The sequence below is a fragment of the Populus nigra genome, chromosome 7 (genome assembly GCF_951802175.1).
Source record: "Populus nigra chromosome 7, ddPopNigr1.1, whole genome shotgun sequence".
Classification (NCBI taxonomy): domain Eukaryota; kingdom Viridiplantae; phylum Streptophyta; class Magnoliopsida; order Malpighiales; family Salicaceae; genus Populus; species Populus nigra.
The window spans coordinates 14,056,026-14,070,634 of NC_084858.1; the positions used below are offsets into that span (position 1 = coordinate 14,056,026).

At 29.9% G+C, this 14,609-nt stretch overlaps 1 protein-coding gene across 3 annotated transcripts in view; it reads left to right on the top strand.

The window, feature by feature from the left end:
* Positions 1 to 12,687: 12,687 nt before the first annotated feature.
* LOC133699507 (protein SWEETIE) overlaps positions 12,688 to 14,609 on the top strand; it is a 37,576-nt gene continuing 35,654 nt past the window's right edge. For all 3 annotated transcript variants that reach the window (XM_062122770.1, XM_062122771.1, XM_062122772.1), the window contains exons 1-2: positions 12,688 to 13,085; positions 13,237 to 13,444. In XM_062122770.1, the coding sequence (XP_061978754.1) occupies positions 12,921 to 13,085; positions 13,237 to 13,444 (373 nt within the window). In that variant the 5' untranslated portion in view covers positions 12,688 to 12,920. The remainder of the gene's footprint in view (positions 13,086 to 13,236; positions 13,445 to 14,609) is intronic.

The window sequence follows — 14,609 nt, forward strand, 5'->3', positions numbered from 1 at the left end:
TCAAAGGTATAGATATATTGCTTATAATTGTCCAAACCATAAAATTATTGTTATTATAAAGGAAGAGACAATTGGTAAATAGGAATTGTCAAATAAGTCAAATCAAGAAGGTAAAGTGACTTATGTTGATTAAGCTGAATTACTTATCATTTAAAGAAGTTTAAGCGTTGTTCATGATGAGAGTGAAGATTGGGTTTGTTACAACATTTTTTTTCACTTGTTATAATGCAAATGGAAAAGTTTATAATGTAATCATTTATAGTGGTGTTTGTGTCAATGTTATATCTACTATTATGGTGAATAAGTTATAGCTCAAGACCAAAACACACCTTCAACCTTACAAATTGAGATGGCTAGAGAAGAAGCATGAAAGGAAGGTGACAAATAGATATCTTGTTTTTTTTTCCATTGGAAAAAGGTATTCAAATCAAATTTGGTATGATGCAATACCTATGGATGCATGTAATTTGTTGTTTGGTCGTTCATGAAAATATGAAAGTGAAGTTCAGCGTGATGGTTTTAAGAATACTTATTTCTTTATAAAAGATGGAGTAAAGGTTATTTTAGGTCTTTCCAAACTAGGACTTATTTTCAAACCATTTAAACAAATAAAAACACTTTTGATTACTTATACCAAAATGAAAAGGTTTGTTAATGATGTGAATTTGGTTTATACTCTTTTTGTTTTTTAGGAAAATGCTAAAATAAATGAGTTGCCTCCAAAAGTGCAACATTTGCATGATGAATTTTCTAAAATAATTAGAAATACCATATAGTCTTCCTCTAATAAGGGATATTCAACATTTTATTAACTTTATTACAAATATTATACTTTCAAATAAGTAAACCTAGCAAATGAGCATGCAGAGTTATAATGGTAGGTTAATGAGTTGCTTTTGAAGGGCTTAGTAAGGGGAAAAAATACATATGTTATACCTGCTCTTCTTGTTCCAAAAAAGGATGAATCGTAGAGAATGTGCATTAATAGTCGGGTGGTGAACAAGATCACTATTGGCTATCGATTTTCTATTTCCCAACTAGATGACTTATAGATCAATTTCATGATGCTATTATTTTTTCAAATATTGATCTTAAAAATGGCTACCATCAAATCCTAATGAAAGTTGGTGATGAATGGAAAACAACTTTCAAAACTAGTGATGAGTTTTATAAATGGATAGTTATGTCATTTGCTCAAATGCACCTAGTATTTTCATGTGAATGATGAATGGTGTGTTTAAAACTTTTATTGGTAGTTTCATTGTTGTTTAATTTGATGATATTCTTGTTTACAACAAGAATTTAAAAAAAAAAGCATTTTAATCACATACAAGAAGTATTTCAAATTTTAAGGAGTTAGAAGTTCTATATTAATTTGAAAAGGAGTGAATTCTATATTAGTAGCCTTGTTTTCTTGGGTCTTTTTGTGTCTAGAGAAGGAGTGAAGATAGATCCTAAGAAGATTGAAGCGATTCTTAGTTGGCTACGTCCTCAAACTCTTCGTGATATTTGAAGTTTTCATGGCTTAGAATCCTTTTATCGATATTTCATCAAAAATTTCATTACCATTATTGCTCCAATCACTGAATGCTTAAAATGAGGTAGTTTCGAGTGAACTAATGATGTCCATAAAAGTTTTGAAGTTATGAATAAAGAGATGATCAATGCATTTATTCTTTCTCTACTGGATATTCAAAAAGTTTTTGAAATTGAATGTGATGCTTCTAATGTTGGTATTTGTGTTATTCTTAATTAAAATAGTTAAACATATTACTTTCTATTGTGAGAAACTCGTTGATACAGGAAGGAAATATTCAGTTTATGACAATGATTTTTATGTTATTGTTTGTGCTTTAGACCATTGGTATCAATATTTGTATCCATAAGCTTTTATGATATATCCTGATTATAAGGTTTTAAAGTTTCTTAATAACCAATAAAAGTTTAGCCAAAGACATGCTCTCTGGGTTGAATTTCTATAAATTTTTAGTTTCTCTATGAAACATAAATTTGGAACTTATAATGTTATTGCTAATGCTTTGAGTCAAAGACACCTATTATTTACTAATTTGTAAGTGGAAATGACGGGTTTTGAAGTGTTAAAAGATCTCTACAAATATAATGGTGTTTTTGACAAGATATGAGTTGATTGTGAAAATGGTTTTTCCAAGCATTTTGTTATGCTAGAGTGTTATCTCTATAAAGCAAACTGAGTGTGTATTCCATAAGGTTTATTGAGGGAAGCCATTATCTTTGAAGCTAATAACAATGGGCTTGGTGGACATTTTAGAAGAGATAAAACATTTGTTATTCAGGATGTTCTTTTATTTTTGTCGAAGATAGGGAGAGATGTCATAAGGTTTATACAACATTGTAGGACATGCCATATTGCTAAATCACATGGTCAGAATTTAAGTTTATACATTCCACTTCCAGTAGCAAAATCCTCTTGGGATGAAGTCAGCATAGATTTTATGCTTGATTTGCCGAGAAGTTTAAGGAACAAAGATTCAATTATGGTGGTGGTGATCGTTTCTCTAAAATGGTGTATTTTTGTCCTTATAGCAAGACATTTGATGCTACTAACATTGTTGATCTATATTTTAAGTAGATTGTTAAACTTCATAGCATCCCAAAGATAATCATTTCTAATTGGGATTCCAAATTCATAAGTCATTTTTAACATACACTTTGGAGAAAGCTTGGAACTCATCTTTAATTTGGTACAACTTATCATCCACAAACTGATGGTCAAACTAAAATTGTCAATCATAATTTGGGAAGTCTTTTGAGAAGTTTGATGAAGAAGAATATTTAAGATTAGGATTTGGTGTTGCCACAAGCCGAATTTACATACAACCATTCTATTTACCAATGTACGAGTTGTAGTCCTTTTCAAGTTGTGTACGGTCGGAATCCATTTAATCCATTGGACTTTATTCCTCTTTTAACAAGTTTGAATTTCAATAGTGATGCTGAAAAAAAGGGTCAAACAATTTAAAAACTTTCATAAACAAGTTCATGACAAGATTGAAAGGTAAAATGAGAATGATCAAATTTAAGCATATAAGTACTGTAAGTATCTAAAGTTCAAAGAAGGTGATTTGGTTTGGGTACATCTTAGTAAGGGAAGGTTCCCACAAGGTAGATTTTCTAAGTTCAAACCAAAGGTTGATGATCCATTTAAGGTTCTAAAGTGAATTGGTGAAAATGCTTACCAAATTGAGTTACTCGTTTACTTGGACATTTCAGACACTTTTAACGTGGCTAAGTATCTTCTTAGGGTGATGATTCAACATTTGACTAGAGGTCAAGTCTTTTTCAACTAGGAGAACATGATACAGAAGTGTCCTTTACTGATCCAAATGGAGTTGAGTTACTTGAATTTGGTTAGCATTACAAATGAAGGATTTTTTTAGGTTGTTCGTTATCAGCTTGTGATCAACTTCAAGCCTAAATTTTCATCTCTTTATTGCATGGGAAATGAGCTTATCCTATATGGTTTTCATGTTCAAAATATCATCTTTTCAGGTTATCTAGTTATGCATGCATTGAAGTTTTCTACAAAGAGTTAAATCAATTTTAATTTTAATGCTTCCTACTTAGAGTCAATAATAAGTTATTATTATTTATTCTCTAGAATTATATTAAGTTCAATTTTTAGGTCTGATTTATGTTATTTTGGTATTTTTTAGACTTAGATGGATATTCCAAGTATATAATTTTGATTCAGACCATGATTGAAATCTTTTGAAAAATTTTGAATTGAAATCTATTGACTTGGCCGATTGGCATTTATTAAGTTTTGTATCTCATTTGTTAGTGGTAGATTTATTTCCTTGACAATGTATTTGTAAAGTGTTGATTTGATTTGTACTTTTAGAATAATGAGTTGTTTGCATCTGTATCTCTTTGGTTCAAAATCTTAGAGTGGTGAGCGGAAAACACTTTCTTTTATGTGTGTGACATTTGTTGTTGGATTTTCATACCATCCCAGTATCATTCTTGTAATTAATTATTAACTAAGTTAGTACATACTCTACCACTATCAAGGAATCAATGAGTAACAAAAATTAGGTGATAATTAGAATAAAACATAGATAGTTTAGTTTATCATTACAAGAGCATATATACTAAACAAAAGTTGTCCAAGAAAGACTAGAATTCATACATGTTTACAACTACAAGTGTGTCATTTTTATATAACATGGTAAATTTGGAATCAAAACTAAAAACTAGCAAGCATATTAATTATATATTTAAAGTTACATAAGATATTGAAAAATAATTCTAGCATATATAATAGGAATATAATATACCTATGTTTAGATTAAAATAAAGAATTATACTTACTTCTTGAAATACTTTAAAAATAATAAAGTTTTTATTATTGTTCATGATGAATTCGTTATCTTTATGCCTTTATTGCTCCTCACTTAATGCAATTAGTATGTTTGTAATAAACCTTATGAGATTTAAACAACATCACTTTATTTAGATGTATTTCTAAATAAGATTTACAAACCAAAGTTAATGGAGTCAAGTATCTTTCAACAAAATCAAACCTAAGCCTTAGACTAGAAGTAAAAAACAAAACTCAAAATTGACAAGAAAACTTTAAAAACTAAGGTGAGGAAGAATGTAAAAACTCTTCATTCACCCCTCATTTAATTTAAGTTTTAAGCCTGTGTTAGCACTTGTGGATTAAACTCATACTATTTTACTTAGTTTTATTTATGACCCTTCAACTTTTCATTAAATAAAACTAAAGACATCTTTACATTTTTTTTTTATATGGGATAGATAGTTTTGGGTTTCACAACAAACTAGCCAACCTATGTCTTTTATTTTAATTTCTCATTCACATAATTTATTTTAATCTTGTTAATGTTTCATGTTGAAGAACTTATACAAAAGAATACTTTTTTATAAATTTTTAACCTTAAAATGGAGTGGAACTCAGCTTAAATTTAGCCTCAAATAAGCCTAGTAACTATGTTTTATAAATAAATTCCAACAATAAAATCCTTTGTGAGTTGTATTATTAGGTTATCTCCAAATGGTACTAGCAACTGCTACAAGGATTCCATTGTTGGGTTCCAAACTATCATATACTTAGCGAAAACAATAAAAGAAAATTATTCAAGAGTCCCTAGGATCCTATTAAACATATCTAGAGTTGTTTAGGGATTTATTACCTAAAGATCTGATCTTCTCTATCTTTCAATAATTCTTTAAAGACTGAATTGTCACAAACCACAATTCTTCCAATTGTCTAGCTTCCAACGATAATCCACACGAACCACTAGTGAAAAGTCTCTTAAATCTATATTTAAGAGAGAGGGATTGCTATACCTAGAGTGTTAGCTCTATATTTTGTGATTTACATGCTTTTGTTTGTCTAGGAAATTCTAAAAACCCTATAAATAGAAAAATATTTACTTGCCATTTGAATAATATCCATATATTATTTAAGAATAATTTTAGAATTTTAATTAATCAAGTTCATACTTGATTATTCTAAGACTGTAATTATAACCCCTGAATTAAATATATTCTACTGCTTAATTTCTAAAATTATTTTCAGTCAAGTTACACTTGATTAATTATATGAATTTAATTTCTGACTAATGGTTCTTAATGTGTGTGACCCATTAGGTTCCTAATATGTTGGCCTAAATATAAATTATAATTCTAAATAAATAGAATTAAATAAATCAAACAATTTAATTTATTATCAATTCAATAAATGATTAATTTATATTTAAAGAACAAGTGTACCATCTATCAACATGTTATAATCCTCCAAATATTAGGAAAGTCATAAGTAGTTTGACTTAACCTTTCAGTAATATTTTAGCATGGTGTATGTCTATCATGTCAAATCATATTTATTAGTAACATTGTAGTCATTGATTATTTGAATAAGATTTGAAACTCTTTCTCAATCTCATTCCACCTTACACAAAATTTAACAATTAATACTATTTAAGAACATGTGGAACATTTTCCCTAATTCATCTAAAGTGATAAATTCTCTATTGATCACTCAAATACTTTCATATAGTTTATGTTATATCTAATAATTGTCTATTTGTTACCTTTACCAAGATAATATGTGATAGGATTAAAACATAACACTCTCTATATAAGATAACTTAGTGATATTAAGTCTAAGTATCACTTACACAACTATCATATGAGCTTTTTCATAGAATTTTGATATATCTCCATATGGAATTCTTATAGGAATCAGTTCAGTGTACATGTCTTATAACAAACACCTACATATTAGTTTTAAGTATCTTTTATACCTCAGCTTATGAGAATAATTACTTTCTTTCATAAAGGAAATAACATAATATGTACCAGTTTCTACAGTTCTAATAAATATCCAGTATTTAAGAGAGCATCAACCATGAATATTTTAAAATCAATGCTTTGATATAATAAGAATCTCATATTAATAACAACTTTATAATTTCCTTTGCACATCGTTTTTGCCCCATAAATTTTATCTTTACTCTAGATTCATAAATTAAATATTAGATTCATTAATTTAATATTATATGAATATTAAAGATAAATTAAGTCTTTATTAATAATAAATATGTATTTATATGAATATAATAATACCACGTATAACCAATTGATTGACTACGAGGCATATTAAACTAACAGTTATCTCTTGTGTAATTCACTATGGATGGAATTAAAGAGCCATTATAAGTCTACCATCTTCAAGATTATAAGCTTCGGGATTAAAAAACCCTTCAATCAATCCATCTGGTGTGAGTGTCATAAGCACAAACCTTTATGTTAATATCTTCAATAAACCACATGTAACCAACTGATTGACTACATAACATATTGAACTAACAATCTTCCACTTATACTAAAGTCAGTCAATCATGTATCTAATATCATGTCACTTCATATAGCATTAATGTTTCTGCATGGATAATGACTTGGTAAGAGGATCTTCTAAATTTTCTTCGGTAGATACTCGTTCTATCTTTACATCTTTCATTTCATTGTTTATCAAATTAAATAAAATTTTTTAAGTGCTTGTTTGGATCATTAATGAGACTTTGGTTCTTTTTCTTATGCAATAGCTCCATTATTATCACAGTACATAACAACTGGATCAACAATGTTAGGAACCAACCTAGTTCATTGATGAACTTCTTAATCCAAATAACCTATTTGTTTCCTCAAACATGGAGGTGTACTCTTATTCAGTTGTAGAATCAATTTTGCTCTCTTGTTTAGAACTCTTCCAACTCATAACACTACCATTTATAGTAAAACATATATTGACCGGTATTTACTACTTTTCCAACATTTCACTGAAATAATATTAATTCAAACAATTTTAAACTTCTAGTTTATCTTATCTATTGATGGATACTATAGCCAAGTATAGGATACCATTTTCATCATATCTCTCTCAATCTGTCTTAAACCACATGTCTTTGAAGGGAGGTGTTCTATGCAAAATAGATAAGAATCTCATCTTAGATTCTTCCATGCTAAGTTATTTTAGCATATGGTCTATATGCATGGATTTGAACAATCTAAGTAACCTTCTAAGTCTATCTCTATGTATCTCTATATCCAATATATAGGTTGCTTCTCCCAATTAATTTATGGAGAAATTCTTGGGCAACCAAAACTTTATTGAGTAAAGTAAAGATATGTCATTTCTTAACAATAATATATCATCAACATATAATATTAGAAAAATAACACTACTCTTACTAACCTTTTGTAAACACAAGGTTTATCCATATTTTTTATGAAATCAAATATGTTTATTATATTATCAAAATTGGATATTCCTACTCCTTAAAGCTTGTATTGCATATTTGTACATTGTGTTTCATATTAGTACATGAAATCCATATCTTCAAGTTATTTCTTAGAATAAATATCATATATTTCTTTCAAGTAATTGGTAGGGCCATCAATTATGAGCAACATGTCATTCACAGTTTCCATGAGAGGTTCTTATCTCATTGATGCATGACATGCCTTACCAAATTTATAGAGATTTCATGTTTCTTAAACTTCAGGGTAAACATCCAATGTTTTAGCCTTGAGAACATAGTTATTAAACCCGGCTCGAGAGTTAACCCAGCCAAGGGACCGGGTTTCATGGGTCAACCCGGAAAAATTAAAAAAAATATTTAAAGTTTTAATATTTTATATGAATTTTTTTTTAAAAAAAATCCATGTAAATATAGGCTATACAATAATGTTGGCAAAACAAGATAGAAGGCAAGATAGAAAATTCACCCATGCATAGCCAACATGTATATAAAATTATAAACAACCCTTTCAAAATCAAAGCCTTAATTTATCAAATTCACCCAGGCAGCAACACTTCAAGAAAAGTGAAAGCTTTTGCCTTGGCAGCGCATGACAATTCCTCAACAGCAAGAAGAAGGCTGAAGATGACTTAGACCCCATCAAAATCCTTCTACCAGACAACGAAAACAGATTCTCTAAACTATAACATGACACACCAGCACAAGAATTACAACAGCATTACAAGGTGATAATTAGACAACTCCCATTACAAGGTCTCTCCTTCCAGCTTTGGCCAACAGCTACAACTCTCTTCAGTAAAAAGTCTTCTCTAAACTACAACATGACACACTAGCATAAGAGTCTTCACTCTCCTTCACAATCACAGCACCAACCCTTTTTTCTCCATTCCTTGGTACAAAATCCAACGGGTCTTGTTCAGGTTTGCCTGGGTCGCTCGGGTTATGGGTCGACCCGCCGGGTCGACTGGTTTTTGCTAAGTTGTTGCCCCAGCCGATCTTTTATTAAACTCAGATCGGTCCAGCCACCAGGTCGACCGGGTTCCAGGTCAACCCGTCGGGCCGGGCTGAGTTTAATAACTATGCTTGAGAATATTTTTCATCTAGAAATAGTGTTTTAAAAGGTGTAGAGAATCTCATTCTCTTTTAAATAATCATTGAAATATTTGGTCAAATATTAACCATCTCGATCCAATCGAAGTTTTTTAATACTTATTACAATTTGTATTTATATTTTATTATAGTTTATATTGAACTTGAGCATTTTAAATTTGGGTATATACAAACCATTTATATAATTACCAGATCCATAAAAACATCATTATTATAAAAGAATAACATTTATTGTCAATAATAAATTCAAATCCATTTAATACTAAAATAAAATGAAAATAATGTCTTAATATATTGGAACAAAATAACAATTATAAAGTTCTAATATCAACCCATTAGACAAAACAAAATAACTAGTTCCTACAACTAATGCATTACTAGTTCCTACAGATAATGCAACAACCCTTACTTTATTAATAAGTCATAGGTTTATTTTGCCTTCAACTAATCTTATACTTTAGTTTCTTCATGCAATTGCAAATATGAAAACCATATTTGGTATCTAATGCCCAAGAACTACAATGCAAAGTTGTAAAATGGTTTTCAATTATAAACATGTCTAAAGGAGAAGCTTCATTAAGCTTTATTGCTTTTACAGTTGCAAGGTATTCCTTATCATTTCTCCTCTAATGTTCTTTATTGTCACAATGATGATAAGTGCCCATGTCTTTGTTTATGCCTCCAATAGGTTTGTTTTCTTTAAAAACAACACTCTTATTCTTCTTATCTTTTTTCTTAGACATTCTAAAAGACTAAATTAGAAGAACTGAACCTTTTTCCTGCTTAAAGGCCCTTTCATCAGTTTTAAGTATATTAAGTAATTTTGATAATATAATATCTAACTTGTTTATATAATAGTTCATATTGAATTGTAAAAAGCTTTAAGGTAATGACTACAAGACCAAGTCAACATTTAACTCATAGTCCATGACAAAATCCCATTGGCCCAATTTCTCAATATAGCCAATCATTTTCAAAACATGGGTGTTCACTGAAGAACCCTCTATCATCTTACAGTGGAACAATTCCTTAGAGGTCTCATAACTCTCAGTTCCACTAGCCTTATCAAACAATTCTCATGTTACTTTTGAAGTTCGGGTGACATATTGGCTAACATAAAAAATACAGTTTGTTCATTGTCATCATGATGTTCATTCCTAACTTCTTTTTCAACATCATCAGCATAGGCATTTGAAATTGGATTTTTTAAGAACATGTAATATTTTTTTCTTACTTGAGAACAATTCTCACATTTTAGTGTTAGTCTAAGAAATTTAGTCCAGTCAATTTGTTAGCATCAAATATGCTTGATAGGGATATGCTGCTACTTATTTTATCTATCAACCAATTAATGTAAAGAGAGCAAGTATTAGTTTCATGCATATATATTTAATTTCAAATTTAGATAAGGTCTTTAATCCTAATTTAGTCTCCCACTATTTTTCTTGCAAATTAATAGCTCTCTCTATTAATACAAGAAATCTCTTTTAGATTTTCCTAGTGAGTTATGATCTTATTTAATTTATCTGATCTTAAGTGACTCAACAAATCAAAATAAATTAAATTAGATAGATAGTATAATGTATTAATCACACCTTTATGTGACTCTTAGATCACTTAGGTAAAAATTCTTTATCTAAACATATCGTATATATTTCGCCTAACTTCATATGATCATAAGTGATACATCCAATCATACAAGTTACTTAAGTAAGATCCAATTTTATAGCATTAAACATATTCGATTAATGATAATCTTGAGTGACTCAATAAATTATCCATGAACATAAATTTTTTTTATGCATATAAAATTGGAAGGCAACTATTCATGTTCTCAACATGTACTTAATATATTAATGAGAGATTTTTATTAATTAATTAGGTCTCATACATAAGATGATATAACATATATACATTGCATACATAACAATTTATATATAAACACACATCCCTAGTATGTCATTCTAATTGGATGATTATGAATATATCTAAGCTAATTTTCTTGAGCAATTGAAGGGAATTAGATAGTCAAATTCTAGGTAGCTGTAATAAGTTTTTATAAGTTCACCATAAGCATTTTGATTACATTATAATTTCCTATCTAGATTTCTAAAATTAAATTAAACAATTTAATTCATTCATAATCCTATTAGAAAAAGTAATTCTACAATTAATTTTAATTTAGAGTACAAAATCTAAATTTTATTTATAAAGGGCAAATTCATAATTTATCTTAAGACCTTAAATTGTAATAAGGCTTAAAGTTTTAGGAACTTGTTCATAATATACAAACTTAAAAGCTTAATATTTAATATTAATAAGGACATGATTAGGGGGGTAATTTTCCCAAACTCTAAAGAGACATCGGAGTTTCTGCCCCTCTTTATCTTCTTCTTTTTTAATTACCGGTAATGGGTTCTCTGCTCGCTGCCAACAGCATTCACTACTGTCGTTACCAGTTAGTAATGCGAGGGACAACCCTTCGTGTCGCACAGCCTCACACTAAATGACTAGGGACGCTGTTGTTGGAGAGGCGTTGTGTCTGATGAGGCAACGACCTTGCTGTCTTGCCAGTCAGCAGTGCTGGCTTGTGCGCCAGACTAAAAGCGTTAGAGTTTTTTTAATCTTTTTTAAAATTAATTTTTTTAATTCATCATTTAGTGTTGCCTTATTAGTAATTAAGCTTTGAATCTTGTTTATTTTTTTCAAGATTGTCCTATTCTTATTTAATTTTATATTTTTATCAAATAACATTAATTTTAGAAATATTTAGGGGGTGTTTTTTATAATATTTATAATTAGTTATTATTATTTTTTATTATCATTAACTTTTTATTTTATAATTATATTATTAATCTAACCAAATTTATTATTTATCGTTTTATTTTACAATTAAGTAGCGTTTGTTTAGGCGGTTGCGTCTGTGTTTTGCTTAAAACACAGATGCAACATATTTGGTTAAGAAAAAAAAGCTCCTTGCTACTTCTTGCGCGGATGAGAAGTTCAACCATGCTCCATTGTTCAGTGAATAGTGGAGACATGCTCTACTATTCTGGCCGGACCGAGTCTGTTTCAAAGCGCATAATGCATTGAATCGGGCCCGACTCAGTAAAATAAAAAAATTATTTTTTATTTTTTAATTGTGTTTTATTCGAAAAACTAGTGTTTAACATTATTCAATGACACTTAATAAATGAGACAGAGATCGCTTGATGACGTAACATTTGTAAAATTTGATCGCAATTCCAATTTTATTCCTAATTATATTTAACCTGAAGTTGTTGTACGTTTAAGAAACCAAGAAAACTGTAGCATTGTCGGATGCATTTTATACGTGATGAAATTATAGATAGTTTGATTAAACTATAACAAATATTCTATATAAAGTATTATTTATTTTATAATGTAATAGCAATAGTTAAATCTTCAATATTTAAATTAAAAACCATCAATATATATATATATATATATATATATATATATATATATATATATATATATATATATAACCTCAATTTGAAAAATAATTTTTTAATCAAACACATTAAACTACTTTTTGTTTAATTTTAATTTCAATCATAATTTTAACAATATATATATAAATACTAAATCAATTTTTATCAAAAATATTTTTTATAAAATAATTTTTTTCAAATTATACCAAACACTCTTAATCACATTAGGTAAAAATTTTGTTACCATTTTAGAAAGGCCATGGCTGAACCTTTTTTTTTTTTTTTACACGTCTACTTCAATACTTCAATTCATTTCAAGTCTGAGCAACAAACACAAATCCCTTCGAATCAAATCCAACTCACTCTCTCTCGTCTCTACCCAACCGAGCCTGTAAAATTCTTTCTTAGAGAAATTTAAACAACAACAACAACAACAATGCGTCTAGTTCTTCGACTACAATCCCTCTCTCTTCAATCCCTGTAATTCAAGATCTTTAAAAAGAAAGAAAGAAAGAAACAAAAAATGTCAAAGAACTTCGTGAGAGAGAACGTGCCTCTCTCTCGATTCGGTGTTTTAGTCGCACAATTAGAATCCATAGGCGCCTCCGCTTCCCAACAATCCCCTGACCCTCTCCTCTCTTTCGATCTCCTCTCCGATCTCCTCTCCGCCATCGATGAAGAGCCACAGGTCCTTCCCTTCCCTTTCTCTCTTCTTTTATTAAAACGCCTTGTTTTTTAATTCTTCGAAAATCTGCAGGTCTTATAGGTTTTTTTTTGTTTTACGGTGCGTTTTGGATTTTCTTTGATTTATCGTTTTTTTTTTGGTTTAATAATGTCAGGAATCTATTTTGTTATGGCAAAGAAAATGCGAGGATGCATTGTATTCATTGCTCAAGCTTGGCGCGCGGCGGCCAGTGCGGCATCTGGCATCAGTGGCAATGGCTAAGATCATATCTAGAGGGGATAGTATTTCGATATACTCCAGAGCGAGTAGTCTCCAAGGGTTTCTTTCTGATGCTAAGAGAAGCGAACCTCAAAGAGTTGCCGGTTGGTTCAAAATATCACTTTTTTTTTCTTGGATATGGAAAATTATGATATAAATTTACTTCTAGCATTTTATGCAAGTTGATCGTAAATTGAATTCCCCCCCTATCAATGGATACATTTTTCAGTGTTGAAACTCCTTGCTAGCTGTTTGGATTTATTGCAGTAATTGTATGCGTGCTGCTTACTTTTCGGGCAACTAAGTCTTTCCTGAGTGAAATGTCAATCTTGTCACTGGGACAGGACGACATTGGCTTAGATATATGTTTGAAGTCTGAACGGGTAAGATTAGGTCTTCTTGCAGCATCTAGAATTTTCGGGAGTTTTGGGGAGTTGTGGGCAATGTTGTCAAGAGATGCTCCAGGCGAGGCGAGGCGAGGCCCCAGTGCCTTTATTAGCCTCAGGCGTTGGGTTTCAATGAAGCATCGCCTAGGCGAGCGCCTTGTAAGTGGGTGCAAGGCATCAAGGCTAGTGCCTGCTTGAAGTTCCTTTTCTGTTGGATTTTTTTTAACTTATTTACGTTTTGACGTATTTGTCATTTTTTTTTTAATTTACCACAAGAAACAAATTAGGGGTATTTTGTAAAAAAAACAAAGATTAGGGTAAGAAAATAAAAAAAAATCATTAAAGCAGAGACAAACAGACAATGAAGGGCACTTAGAAGAGAAACACCAGCCACACTTTCTTTTGTCAATAGTGGGAGTCGGAGAACAACACATCTGTACAAGTGTAGTATGGTTTGAGAGATGAGGACTTGGATTATAATCATGAAACAGAGGATATGAAGGATTCAAGTGAAGGAGAAGAAAGCATGGAAGAAGATGTTTTTGAAGATTAATGAATAAAGATGATGATATTTAATTTTGCATTTTAATCTATTTGGCTACTCGCTACTTTAAATTATCTTATTTTGTTTTAAAGGTGAAAAACATAACTTTATATGACTATGTTATGGTATTATATATTTTCTTTTGATTTTCTATTGATCTAATCTTAACTGGGAAGATATATATATTTTAGATTTATATAATATAATATTACATATATATATTTTTTATTTATAGCATATCGCCTTGGTTCATTTTGGCGAGCGCCTAGTGCCTTGGGCATTTTACAGGCTTAGTGCCTTTTGCCTTTGACAACACTGATTATGGGATAAGATATTGGT